The sequence below is a fragment of the Dermacentor andersoni genome, chromosome 5 (genome assembly GCF_023375885.2).
Source record: "Dermacentor andersoni chromosome 5, qqDerAnde1_hic_scaffold, whole genome shotgun sequence".
Lineage (NCBI taxonomy): Eukaryota > Metazoa > Arthropoda > Arachnida > Ixodida > Ixodidae > Dermacentor > Dermacentor andersoni.
The window spans coordinates 123,624,213-123,638,857 of record NC_092818.1 but is presented as its reverse complement, the minus strand read 5'-3'; the positions used below and the strand labels follow the sequence as shown (position 1 = coordinate 123,638,857).

Below are 14,645 nucleotides of genomic sequence, written 5' to 3'. Positions count from 1 at the left end.
GGACGCTTAATATGGTTAAGCTTTCTGCAATTCACCTCTTGTTTTCTCCCCTTTCTCTCTCGGTGCATACATCATGTACTAACATGGGTAGCCACTATTCCTGATGAGACAATGATGCAAACGCGGCTAGATTGGAGGTGGTTGAGCCGGAAATGCGTGGCGACTATTGGGTTGCATATTCAAATACGCGTCTCTTCAGAAGCCACTTACGGCCCCTACGGAGACGCGTAAGCCATATCCTACTATAGCAGCGTAGGCAGAAAGAAAGATGTACCCTCGCGCTCAATATGAGTTGCAACAACGGTGTAAATTTCTGCAGTGGGAAGAACTGCAGTGTTGAAATAATGGTGAAAAAGGACGAAGGAAGAAAAAATACAAAAGGACAAACACGAGCGCTGTGTCCTCTTTCATTCCTTCTTCCTTCGTCCTTTCTTACCCTTCTTTCTGCACTTCAGTGCTTTGCACTGCAGAAATTTACACCATGAAATTAAACGAACCCCTCCACATCGCTATTCTTACTACGAGTTGCAACACCAAAGTCCTTTTTTTTCGATTTGTATAGGAGCTGACATGCTGCCATACAGTGTCTGAATGGCAGCGCGGCAACGTCTACACATAGAAAAATTAAATAAGTAGAAACTACTGAGCTCCGTTCCGAATACTGGTAGCACACTGTTTACAAGAAAAATGGTACTTCTTATTTTTATTATTGAACGAATTAAGGGGTGTATGCTATGTTTCAACTCGTATTCAGCACGAAAATATATGTCAACGTTCACTGCAAATGAATGCTTCTCTAAGCCCTTTGGACTTACGTGAAAGTACAGTTCACGTATTAGTGTTTTTTCTTCTTCGTCAGATCTGCTGCATGTCACTGTGACTTCACAACCTTACTGGATACGTTGCGGTAAACGTGGAAGCAGCGGGGAGGGAGACAGGAAGAGAGGAAGGAAAAGAGGGAGGAAAAGAGGGAGGGTGGGATTAGCAATGCGTACACGTGGTGCTGTCTAAGACACCTACAGTTGGTCACAGAGTCCATCTGTTTCCAAAAACTGAAGCAACGTTCTGAAGCTTCATAGGGGCCTTAAGAGACGCCGTGCAATGGGGACTGGGGAAGGGCCTATATATTTTTTTCATCATGATTTGGAGGCAAATCCTGACGATGGTAGCCTACTTTCTTTTAAAAAAACATAAAAGAGATTTAATCATGTTTAATAGAGATGGTTACTCGTTTTAACACTGTTATTATTAAGAATGTTTTAAGTAGGTACACATGTGCTAGTTGGTGGAGAGAGAGAGAGAGATAAACGAGATGGGAAAGGCAGGGAGGTTAACCGGATGATATTCTGGTTTGCTGTTTTGCTCTGGAGGAAAAGTTAGGGGAAATAAAAGACGGGAAGAACTGTGGAGAGAAAAAGCAAAGAAACGAACAAAAAGATGTAGGGGAGGTCTTGAACGTCCATGAGAATTACATTCTCTCTAATAAGGTACTCGAATATAAAAATTAAAATAAGAGTGCCTTCACGTTTTTGTGGTGTGGCGACTCCATAGTTCGGCAATCGTGGACTGTCTGCTCCGAAAACGGCCGGTCGTTTGGTGGAAGTTCCTACTTGACGTAAAGTAGCGAAGAAACAATGTTCATAACAGGAGTGCTATTGTTTCAGCGTGCTGGTCTGTGTTAGCGCTACACTGTATCAAGTATGAATGTTTTAAGATAAGAAGGAATACCACAAGCTCGGAGAGACTACAAATTAGTTTGCTAACGAGAGTAAATGAACTCTGCACATAGTCGCAGACACATTGAAACATACAGAAAGAAAAGGCGGAGACAAATAGCGCCGCACACTACATAATTATTGCCTACACACGAGCGTATGCTCAGTTCCAAACAAGTACAGGAGTACGCGATGCTGCCCAGCGGCCTAGTAATCAATGGGCCATACACGCAGTGACTTCATTGTAACTTGTCGTGGTTGAATCGAACGTCTTTATCGACATATTGAGGTACTGACCACCATGCCGCCACAACAGGTGTCTATTTTGTTCACCAGGAAAGATATGTAAGATTGCACGATATCAAAAGACAAGCTGATTATTATGGGATCAAGAAAAAAAATACTGGTACAGAAGTAACGTTGATTGCTTTCAAACTTTTATGTGCCTAACTCTGGTTAAGTCACGTGGTTATCGCGCACGTACAAGCTGTAAAAATGGGCAAACGTGACTGCGAGCACTGACGGAAGGGGGGAGGCGGAACGTATAGCGAGATTGTAAAGCACGTTTCATGTTTCACGTGTGGCTGCGCAAAGTGGTCCGAAAAACTCCTAAATTACTGCCGGTGCACAGCCATAATGGACAAGGGCCGTAACGTAACTAATACAGCTACTGCTATACGATCAACGTTATAACGTCGCCTTGCTGAAGCACGCGCAATTGTCCAAAGCTGCACTGCCAATAGCGGAACAAATAGCCAAATGACGACCAACCGACGTACCGATCAGCCCAGCGAGCTCGTCTGCCTACGGCGCCCACATAAAACGCCGCGAACACTACGCGGTTCTTCTCTCACAGCCTTCGTAACTTGACGATCAAAAGTTGCGTGAATGGCGGCGACGCTCGGACGCAATGAAACATAAAGTCCATTACGTTCCTCCAACGCGTACCCTGAAAACGTGGCGGCGGATAGCGTGGCAGCAGCTGACTGGTTATTGACGAGCCAGGGAAGGCTCAGGCCCAACACTTGCGCAATAACGATTGCACTCCCGCGGCTGTAGCGATCGAAGGAAGCGGAGACTGAAAAAGACAGCCAGCTTTGTTTAACCTCGGCGTGCAGTGCTCATACGCACGCACAAACGGGTGCGCCGAATAGCGATTGCACGCCTCCTGATGTGATGCTGCGCCGTAATGGCGTCGACCATTTTGAGGATGCACGGTGTGGGCCACACAGGCCTCGGTGCGGCTCGGTCACGTCGCCCGTTTCGCTAGCCTGAAAAAAGAACGCGGAGCAGCTTTGCAGCTAACGCTTTCTCTACATATTTATGTTTGTCAGTTTTCTTACTCGGGCGATTTATGGATCGTTAATGTCTCTCCAGCATCCGCAAAAAAGCCGTGACAAGCCGAGAAGGCAGGGATGTGTGACATAAATCTCCGGTGTACGCGTGTATAGCCAGTCGCGGAAACAGTTACAGCAGCGAGACTCTTTTTATACTTCGAGTATCGCACGCTCGCCAGCGAGTTGCAGTCGGGCTTCGAGGTCTTTTATTCAGCCAGAAAAGAGCCTGTAGGGCGAGTTGATGCCCGGTTAGATACGCGCGGTGTTTTCTTCGCCACTGGGCGCTATGCGGAGAATAACGGCACCCCTTGTTCAATTCCAAACGAGGAGCCATTTTTAAGCTCGCATCAACGGAGGAAAAGGTGGCCCGGCCTGTTTTCAGGAGAAAAGCTACGGAAGTAGTTTTCCTGCTCGATTCATAACGAACGAAATATCTTCCCTTTTGCATCGCCCCCGATTATGAGCGCTTCGTTGTTTCTGATTGGTTGTTCCACGAGTGGAAATGCTTTCCGTATTCTTGTCTTCCTCCAAGAAAAAGATATATCCAAGACAAAGTGCTTGTTCGATTGGGAAATATTTGGTGGTATCACATCGATGAAACCATGTATAGCTGAACTCGGCTCTAACAAATACAAGGAAACAAATCTGAGGAATGTCGAAACGTTTCAGCATGACCAGGATTGTAATTCGATCTGATTGAATTCTTTGATATCTAATAAGGACATCTTGGCTGTCCTAACTGTGCACTTGTTTAGTTTTATCAAGCACACTTTGCTAGGTGCCATGGTATTGCTGTTTCGGAAACAGTGCTCTGCCGCTTACGTTTGAGCGTCGCATTCACCAATGCATGCATTTCTGATTGGAATGGCTGATAGCGCCGAGTGCAATGCCTGCGGTGTCGAGGAAAGCATAGAACACATACTGTGCTACTGCCCATCTTTTGAAAATGAAAGGCAAGACCTCTGCACAGCTCTCAATCAACTAGATGGAATGCCGTTCACCTTGAATAAGATCTTGGGACCATGGCCTCGCATATCGCAGCTACAAAAGGCCACAACAGCGTTGCTGCGATATTTGAAAGCGACCGGATTGAGTCAGCGTCTGTGATTCGGAGTGAGTGACCGACTGATATCTCCAGTTGACTCTCTCTTCTTTTAATCTTTCCGTCCCCCTTTCCCTTTCCCCAGTGTAGGGTAGCCAACCGGGCTCAGTCCTGGTTAACGTCCCTACCTTTCATTTATCATTTTCTTTCTCTCTCTCTCCAAAGAGAAGATGAGAAATAGAGAGAGAGAGAGAGAGAAAGGCAGGGAGGCTAACCAGGTTGCACGTGGTTTGCTACACTACAGTGGGGAAGAGGGAAGTGATAAGAGAAAGGAAAGGGGGAAGCGAGAAGGAAGGTATGTACGAATGATACGCGCACGCACGCATGAGAGCGCTCACCGCTCATTCAGCGGTGAAATAGAAGCAATGAAATGATTCTTATGGCCTAGCGGTGTCTTACGATCCTGAAAAACTGCTTGTATGCTCATACGACAAATGGCCTTCAGCACTTCAGCAATTCCATGCATGTGGACAAAAAGTGCATTTGCGCAGTTTCTTTCTTTTGTTTAGATAAGAGCCCTATTTGTTTGCTTAATGTTATGGATGCAGGTGTAGTATCACATTGCGGTCCCTCGCCATCACTTTTTAGTCTCAATTGCCGCGTCATTTGGTGGCACTTAAATTGTGCCACACATTCATTTCTCGTCATCGGGGATGATGCCGCGATATGTTTCACACAATGTACAATTTTCTCTATAAGCTGGGGCAAATAAACTATTATGCACTTGGCATATACAGCGCTGCCTGAATCTAGCCTTATGTTACATCAAAATATTTTGCCTTATCGTTTCTGGCTTAATTATGAAAAAATGATGGAAGCCTTTGTCCACTTAGGTGAACACTGAGTCTGAGAGGGTTAAGGAGTCTATACCAGTTGCGTAACATGGGCACATACTAATTATGGAGGATTTTCAAAGTTTAGTCCCCTCACCCAGCTGCACACACCTAGTGGTACAAGCGCAGTGGCTCAAGATTGGGGCAGGCCAGATATATGAACAACATCAAAACCAAGGAAGCCGTTGAATACTACGCTCTATTTCGTTAACGGGTCAGTTTGCTTTATATATACATATGAACCAACCATAAGGTGCAGGCTTCATGTCATGATGTGCTGCTTTATTATGAACAGAAGTGTGCTTGCTGGCTCTACCTCGTCTGTCATGGAGCACGGCTCAGGTGCCTCTAAGGCGAAACACCGACGACGGAAAACGCCGACTACCCACTGAAGCCAATTTTGGGGGAGGCTTCCGAAGAAAACTTCTCTTTAAGAATTGCTGTAGTGAGTGTTAGAAAGAGAGAGGAACATAGGCTTTAAATGAAAACTCGATAGGTTAGCTTTAATCTTGCATAAATGCATCTGTATATGCGTAAACGAATTGGCATGCCTGTGTGTGTTTCTGCAAAGTAGCAAACCGAATAATGAGAAACTATGGCACATTGACGACGGGAGCTCATGAGACTGAATAGGGGAAGAATGTCATTATATGATACAAGCATTTTATACCGTTTAGGATATTTCCTTAATGAACTATTTATATTTGTGCTTCCAATGTTGCGTAAAAAAATCCTGTGTAATTTCTGCTTGCTGTGTGAAAAGAATTATCATTTCTACGCGTAGCAGTGGTGGTGATAAGATTCAAGAGCCTGTGTAGTTGATATAGTGAGCAACTTTTTTATGCTTACACTTGTTTGCTACTGTTATGCAATGTTGTAAATGCTCTAACTCGTTTTAGCTCTACTTCTAGCATTTCGCAATTAGCTGTTCCGAAGTGTCCAGCCCCTAAACGTCGCAAGGTTTAGTTTTTCACTTAAAATTGTTCAGTGAATCGGTTCAATCCAAGGGTACTAACGCAGATTTACGTTATTTCCCCATGGAGTCAAAAATTTTATAGCAATGTGACACGACCAGCCACAACTCAAACCTGATATGTCTTTCAGGCACGAACGAGCAAGGAACTATTACCTCTACACGTCTTCAAGCACAAGTCGGGCGTCAATCAATCTTGACACCCACGGGAAACACGTTTTCTATGGTTTTCTGGTCGTTGTCGAAGTTAGAAACTTTCTGTTTTACAGTTCCCATCCAAAAAAAAAGTAAAAGGAAATGTTAAAGACAGCTACTCATACGCTTTATTATAGAACGCATTCATGACTGACCCCGGTGTACGAAGTTAGAGGCTCGCGACAGCTCCACAGAGAAGTGCGTTCGCTCGAGAGCGACCATTCGATGTGACTGATGAAACGGCGTAAAAAAAACCCTGCTGTGCTGGCGAATTGACAGGAAAGGAAAAGTTTGCTGGACCGACGGCTGTGGCACAGTAGAGAATCGTCCACTGGCGGTTCGCGTGCTCTGCAGCGGGCATGTACACGGTGCGGGGCGTTCATCATTCCTGTTGAACGGCGCCCCGTTGCGTGCTTTTGTTCGAGGCCGCGCGATCTTGAACGCTCACCCTCCCCTTTTGAAGTGGCTGGACACGGCTTTTATTTCGTTCACCGTAGCTTCTGACTTCTGGCTTGCATCAAGTGACTGATTCTGTTTATTTAGTCTTTTTTTTTTCAATTTCAACTGAAGACATGTCCTCGTAGCCACTCGGTTGAACTATTTGGGATCTCCCGGTGCCGCTGACGTGCGTACTTCAACAAGTTTAGCAGTGGCGGTGCCGACTATTCCGGAGAATTGGTGCCGACAACAGCCGTGGACACTTTGCTCCTTTCTGATATTATGATCTTGAACGGAAAGAGAACCCTTTTTAACCAGTTCCTTTTAAAGATAGATGTAGAGAAGATGATGGAAGTGGCGCTGCAGTGATTTATAGTATATTTTTTGTCAAACTCTTTGCTGCTGCCTCACTGAAAATCACACGTTCCTGTGTAGTGGCATTCTTGTGGCATCCGAAGTGTCCTTGTGCTGTCGAGGGTGAGCTGAAGTCTAGGCCTATACGCACTCGTCTATCTCTAGCAGTAGGCCCACCACTGAAGTCCTTTGGCACGGCCTGTTAACATTGTGATTTTGTTGGTTTAGTACGTTTTGAGGAGTCACTATAAAATGCGAAGGCATACCACATATGTATTTATGTACACGTGGCGTCTCTTGCCTATGTAAGGGTTCAAGTAGACATCTCTCGTCTAGACCCTCTTTGGAGCCTTGGGAATAGACCGCGTAGACACCTGTTATTTGATTGTTTATATTTTTTTTGCCTCAACCATAACACTGTTCAAAAACACTGTGAATACGTGCTATACGTAGCGTTACGTGTAATTATTGAAAACGGTGTATTGGTGTCTGTGGACATTAGAGATAAGAGTACTTAGGCTAAATACTGATAAAAACTTTTTCTGCGGAAATTTAGTTTAATATCAAACACGTTGGAGAAATAACCTTGCAATAGCGAACTGTGAGGTGAGAGCCCATGCCGTTTAAACGAAAGTGGCTGCAAGCAATCAGCGACGCCATACTGATTTCCTATTTTCGTTGGCGTCTACTTTGGAATGGGAACACCGATCCCTCTAGCATGACGTCTTAACTCCGACTTTCCAGATCTTTTAAAGTTTAGTGCGCGCTAAAAGAAGGCGTGTTATTTGGCTGTGCTCACCACTAATTCTGAAAATGGAGTGATTAGTTCTCAGGCAATGGTCCTTGAGGCCACATCACGTTCAACAACCGACTGTTCAGTGATACACCGACGCACTTTCAAGCACGTGAGGGTAAACGGCTTACCTAATTGTTTGTTTATTCGGTCTGTTGGTATTTTACACATGCAAAACGGCACAATAGTAACTGCATTTATTTTATTTGCAATAGTGTCGTATGTATTATGAACGCTGACCTTTGTTCTCAGTGTCTGCGTTTGGCTCCACACGCGCAGAAATGAGCACTTTCCTTGGCAACTTGACCAAGCGTAACGTTTGCTTGGGGATAGGGTGCGTAGACAGAGAAAATGTTTCTTTTTTTTTTTTCTTTCGTCAGAGTATCTACACTGAGTATATACGCAGTTCACAGGGTCATGTATGTTCGTGAATGCGAGCAATGTCACAAGGCGCGCTACTCATTTTCAACAGTTGACAAAAAAGTCGATGCTGTTGAACGAAATAAAGAGAGAGAGAGAGAGCAAAGACAGGAAAGGCAGGGAGGTCAACCAGACAAGCGCCCGGTTCGCTACCCTACACTGGCAGTGGAAACAGCAGGTTGCCATTATCCCTGAAGAGACAAGTGTATAACACTTGTGTCTTATCAGTACTCACCTACGGGGCAGAAACCTGGAGGCTTAGGAAAAGGGTTCTACTTAAATTGAGGACGACGCAACGAGCTATGGGAAGAAGAATGATGGGTGTAACGTTAAGGGGATAAGAAGAGAGCAGATTGGGTGAGGGAACAAACTCGAGTTAATGACACCTTAGTTGAAATCAAGAAAATGAAATGGGGCATGGGCAGGGCATATGCATGTAATGAGGAGGGAAGATAACCGATGGTCATTAAGGCTTCGGAATGGATTCCAATAGAAGGGAATCGTAGCAGGAGGCGGCAGAAAGTTAGGTGGGTGGATGACATTAAGAAGTTTGCAGGGACAACATGGCCGCAATTAGCACATGACCAGGGTAGTTGGGGAAGCATGGTAGAGGCCTTTGCCCTGCCGTGGGCGTAGCCAGGCTGATAATGATGATGATGACTGGGAGTGGGGAAAGGGGAATACAAAGAGGGAAAGAGAGAGAGAGAGAGAGAGTGAGCACTGAGTGCGAGTGGGAGAATGCATAGGGACACTATGCACTGTTGCTTAAGCCGGTGCACTTCAAGTAGTGTACAAGTGCCCGAATCGCTTTTCGGGCCAGTGACGGGTGTGGCCACGGTCCGAGTATCTTTGACTCGGAGAACGGTCATCAATCCAGTAGGTTTAAAGTTGTCCGCAGAGAGAGGCGTTGTACGTCGTAGAGCGGGCAGGCACACAATAAGTGCTCGATCGTTTTTGCGCACCTGCAGGAGTCGCACACCGGGTTCTCGGCTATTCTCATACGATAGGAGTACGCGTTCGTGAACGCCACTTCAAGCCACAAGCGGCACAGCAAGGTTGTTTCACCGCGGGTAAGGCTATATGACAGTTACAGCCGTAGCATGGGGTGGAGCTTGTGCAATCGGTAATTGAAGGCACTTGAAGTCTAGAAATCTTGCGGCTTTTTGCTCGCAAGCAGGCGAAGTTCTCTGGCAGCGTACGACCTGGCCAAAGGTAATGGACGCGTCTGGTTGTCTTCGTGGGAGACCGGGCAGCCGTGTCAGCAAAGTTGTTGCCGGCGATGCTACAGTGAGCAGGAATCTATTGAAACAATATTGTGCCCAGTTTCCAGAGCATGGTCGTGTACTTCCCTGATGTCGGATATCATCTTCTCGTAAGTCATCATCATCATCATCTTCTTCATCATCATCATCATCATCCTGGTTACGCCCACTAAAGGTCAAAGGCCTCTCCCATACTTCTCCAACTACCCCGGTCATGTACTAATTGTGGAAATGTCCCTGCAAACTTCTCAATCTCATCTGCCCTCCTAACTTTCTGCCGCCCCCTGTTACGCTTCCCTTCCCTTGGAATCCAGCCCGTAACCCTTAATGACCATCGGTTATTTTCCTTCCTCGTTACATGTCCTGCCCATGCCCATTTATTGATCTTGATTTCAACTAAGATGTCATTAACTCGCGTTTGTTCCATCACCCAATCTGCTTTTTTCTTATCCCTTAACGTTACACCCCCCATTCTTCTTTCCATAGCTCGTTGCGTCGTCCTCAATTTAAGTAGAACCCTTTCCGTAAGCCTCCAGGTTTCTGCCCCGTACGTGAGTACTGGTAAGACACAGCAGTTATACAGTTTTCTCTGGAGGGATAATGGCAACCTGCAGTTCATGATCTGAGAATGCCTGCCAAACGCACCCCAGCCCATTCTTATTCTTCTGATTATTTCAGCCTCATGATCCGGATTCGCGGTCACTACCTGCCCTAAGTACATGTATTCTCATACCACTTCCAGGGCCTCGTTACCTATCGTAAACTGCTGTTCTCTTCCGAGACTGTTAAACATTACTTTAGTTTTCTGCAAAATAATTTTGAGACTCACCCTTCTTGCAAGACGCTCTCACTATCTTTACCAAGGACCCCATGGTGGCGGAACAAGCGGCAATTGCTCTAGCCATCAGGAGTAATAAGTGGGCCTGCATTTACAGTGATTTGAAATCCGCTGTAAAGTGTTTTGATAAAGGCTACGTAGCTGGAGTTTCAGCTAAACTTTTTGAAAACATTGGGATTATGAGAACGGAAATCCGATGGTTTCCTGCGCATATGGGGAAAGTGGACGAGACTCGGGTAAACCTCAGTGAGGTTGCTCATGACATGGCACGAGGACTTGCTAACCATGACAGTCGCAACCGAGCCGTTCACCATCAAGCCAGGGAATCTAGAGATCATTTAATAACATACAACGACGTTACCAAACATTACTATTTAGAACGCGAACTATTCCCATTGCCACATTCAAAATTGAACAGGGCTGAGGCAGTCTCACTGCGCTTATTGCAAACGGGTACATATCCCACACCCTACACAATTAATAAAATATATACAGAGAGGGAGATTAAGATGAACTGCAACGATTGTAATGGCATCATTGGAATCAAACATATGCTGGCGGGGTGTCCCGCGACTCTCCCCAACGTCGTTGAAGAATGGACACAGTGGGAGAAAAGGATTCAAAGCCCATTGTTTCAGGACCAACTAAGGGCAGTCCAGAGGGCCCGTGATGTCGCTGAACGGCTTGGCCTGACAGTGCCAACGTGGGAGCGGCCCGCCTTGGCTTAAGAAGTCGAGCCTCCGGACCTCATTACAATAAAAGTTTTCACACACACACACACCCTTCTTCTTTGCCTCTCTTGGTCAGTGAGCAAGCATTGCAATTGGTCCCCTGAGTTATTAGCAAGACAATATAATCAGCGAATCGCAAGTTACTAAGGTATTCTCTATTAACTCTTATCCCCAATTCTTCCCAATGCAGGTCTCTGAATACATCCTGTAAACACGTAAGTACTGTGATGTAATGCAGACTTGATACTGTGAAGAGCTTCCTTAGAGTGACAAAATACGACCCATTTCTCTGTCGGCTCTTCGGTGACGTACGTCATAGCAGCATATAGAGAGCTGCAAGTTCTGCCGCTGTAAATGTAGTCATGTGTGACCATATTAATTTCACTGTAACCTGCTCAGCTGGAACGACAAATGCGGCAGTTGAGCTGGTAGGTGAGGCCAATCATCCATAACTGGCTGTGAAGGTCCTATCACTGCACCAGACGTATCATGACCGCATACATAAATATAACAAAAATCAGCTGCGGCGTAATGCAAGGATTATATTCGCGTGATTCTACTTGTAATGCGTTAGCATTACGAGTGTCCATGTGGCAAAAAGTGCATGTGTGTAGGTATACATATGGCGAAACTGAAGGCGGTGTGCGCCGGACTACCGTCGATTGCACTTCGCTCTGCTAAAAGGCAGGGCGCCCTTCGAGTGAGCTCCTGAACAACATGTTGCAATGTGGCGAATGCGGCTTAAATCACGGATCGGGGACCTCAAACAGGTGAGACGTGATGCTAATGCATATGTATTGCATTTGGCGCTAAATCGCTACTGCATATTTTTTGTCACCAACCGCTCAAGTCCAGTCGATCTCGGTGGCGACCGCGCCACCATGCCCTCGTGTCTTTGCGAATCACGTAAAAATTACCGGTGGCTGCAAAAAAGACGCACACACAAACACACAAAAAGCACTGACGTTGGGATAATATCACTATGTTAAGTTTTACAACATTACCACGGATTTGTACTTCAGCATTGACATTTTCCCACCTTCACCTTGATGAAACCTGCCTTTCCTCGCACTTTCTCTCCTTTTCGCTTATTTCCTCGTTAACCCGCCCCTGTCATCGCCATCTGGAGCTCGATGCGCTCCGCGTATCGTGAAGCTGACGTCTTCACTATCCAATAATGCACCGTCTTCCATTTCTATAATGCGTATATTTTTATTACGCTCAGCAGGAACATCCGTTGCGCCCACGTCGTACCGAGAAACGCAGACAGAGTTTGCGCAGACAGAGACAGAGAAACCGAGCAACGCCAATTTTCTGCAGAGCAGGAGAGGAGGGAGCCTTGTACTCATGCTGTGAGCTGTCGACTACTGAAAAAAATTATTGTATATTTTTTCAGCATGTGTAGAGAGAGAGAGAGGTTGTATAGACGAAGGAGGCGCTATTGCTGCTTCGTTGCAGAGAGCACGGCTCAGTGCCGTGTAGAGTCATTAGACATTATAGGGAGTTTCCATCTGCTTTTATGACCTTGGTGCTCACTCATCGAATCAACGCGCCGTCGTCGGACGCCCAAAGGAAAATGGTACGTCGGACGCCCAACTTTCCTTCGCAGCGCTTATCTACCAGTATTCTTCTCCTTTACTTCATTTTAACAAAAGATAAGCAGGCGTGCTAGCCAACGAGTGTCATTCACAGCACCGTGTTAGCTCTACACTGCCTGACGTCGGTGTAGAAAGCGTGGACTCCTTCGTTACCCGATGCCAGGCACGTACACAGAAAATGTCAGGTGAAGGAGCATTGCTCTACGTCTTTCGTGTTAAGTTCTGGTTTGAGAATTTTTTTTCGTTCTTTTCTGAAACATTTGTTTTTTTTTTCTTAATCCTTATCTTCTGGCTTTGACAGATAGCCCAATACATAATGAGATGCGTACGCCATAGCTGATGTCTGAAAGGCGTGGAATGCAAGATGATAGCCTCCTACTGGTGAATCTGAACTGTCGTAAAAAAAAAAAAAGAGCAGACATTGAAGAGCTATTCTCAGGGCAACCAAACCAAAACGCCCCTGCCTTAGCTTCTCTTTTGCTATCCTGAAAGTCAATAAGCCCAGCAGCGTCGACATCTGAATCACTTTATGTGAACTTGACAAGTTTTAACGCACTAATGCGCGAGCAAACGTACCATTCTAGTTTGCTGCTGCCGCACTTGTGGCTATATCTGTTTTCTGTTTGGCTTCACTACAGCCTGGAAAGTTCTTTTTTATTAAAAAGAAAATACAGGCCAGGAAGAGCAATGACCATTTTTTTGCTGCTCCCATTTGCCAGGTTTTCAGTTGTTTCCGGTTTCAGAGCTGGAAGATTGGTGCAGATCCCCGAATTTCTTTGATTCGTCTCGAGTACTTCGCCGTGCGTGGTGGTGGTCCAAGAATCATGCTGCGGAAACGTCGATTTCCGAGCTACGACAGAGCAACGGTGAAAAGAAAGAAACGAGCACGCCACGCGCGCTCGCGGCCGCGGGCCTGATGACAAGGACAGAGAGGAAGGAAAGAATGCTGCGGCTTCTCGCCGATGCAATAACGCACACGCTTCGTGTGACAGCACCGGCGACGTACGGACATCACGCAGGCGCTGTCGCCGAAAGGAAAGAGTGGCGACATCGAAAGCCAGAACCGAACAGTGGCAAGTGCGCACGTATAAGCGACGTGAGCGTGGTCTTGCGCCCTGCCTTGTGTCTTTTGGATACACAAGAGTTCTGTGCAGTATACCGGTGGTTGCGGCAGTAGCCGCCCCGCGTCGCATCACGACGAAGGAAAGCGTTCAAGTCTACGCCACCGCATCGGACTTCGGTGCGGTCAAACACACACTATTGCGGTAAATTTTAGAAGTCTTTAGCGGTTGATTCTAGAGAGTTTATTTTGTGCGCCCCGAAAAGAAGCTGGTATGCTTGGTTACCTTAAGTATACTGAGAATAACTCTGAAGCTTCGCTACGGTGAAACCTATGCAAGTTTTACGCTTGAACAGTTGCGCAGCTTAGTGCTTTAGCGTCTGAAAAACCTAAAAACATTAAAATAGACGCTGTAAAATCGATCTGTTTTAGTATATTTGTACTGCATTTTAATGTGTGTGTTTCCCATATTTTTTTTTCTTTTTTTTTTGTGCGCAAGTTGGCTATACTCTTTCAAGCTCTCGTAAGACAAGTCCTCTCGTAAGACAGACCTAACGATAGTTTACTAATGGCGTGAATGATATAACCTAGGGTAATGTCAATCCCGCTGTTAGTCGTTCGTTTGGCTTTCAGCCGGATTACGACAAGGACAACAGCGATTTCATAATTTTAGTCCAAAGTTACCGTCTCTCAGTGAGCGATAAAATAAAGGAGAAAAAACGCTCGAAAGACTTCAACTTTTTCGTTGCCCGTTTGCGAAACGAAGCAACATCCCTCTGAATTGCGCAATCTGTTCAGCTGCCTTTTAAAGCATTCTGAATGCTGAAGCACAGAGCGTACACGTGAAGTTGCTGCGGATTTCCACTGTGATTCGGCGACGAAGGGGTTGGAGACGTCATTTTTTTTTTCGCTCTCCCCCGGCTCGATAACGCTGCACGCAAAACGAAAGCTGGATGGGAAGACGACTGTACCTTTCTTTGTGTGCCTGCTCCGGTA

At 45.9% G+C, this 14,645-nt stretch overlaps 1 protein-coding gene across 1 annotated transcript in view; it reads right to left on the bottom strand.

Annotated features, from left to right (window-relative positions):
* Positions 1-14,645, bottom strand: part of LOC129385057 (uncharacterized) — a 364,778-nt gene that overhangs the window by 53,084 nt on the left and 297,049 nt on the right. Inside the window, exon 2 of the mRNA XM_072288273.1 lies at positions 14,621-14,645. This exon is cut by the window's right edge and continues 74 nt beyond it. Within this exon, the coding sequence (XP_072144374.1) occupies positions 14,621-14,645 (25 nt within the window). The remainder of the gene's footprint in view (positions 1-14,620) is intronic.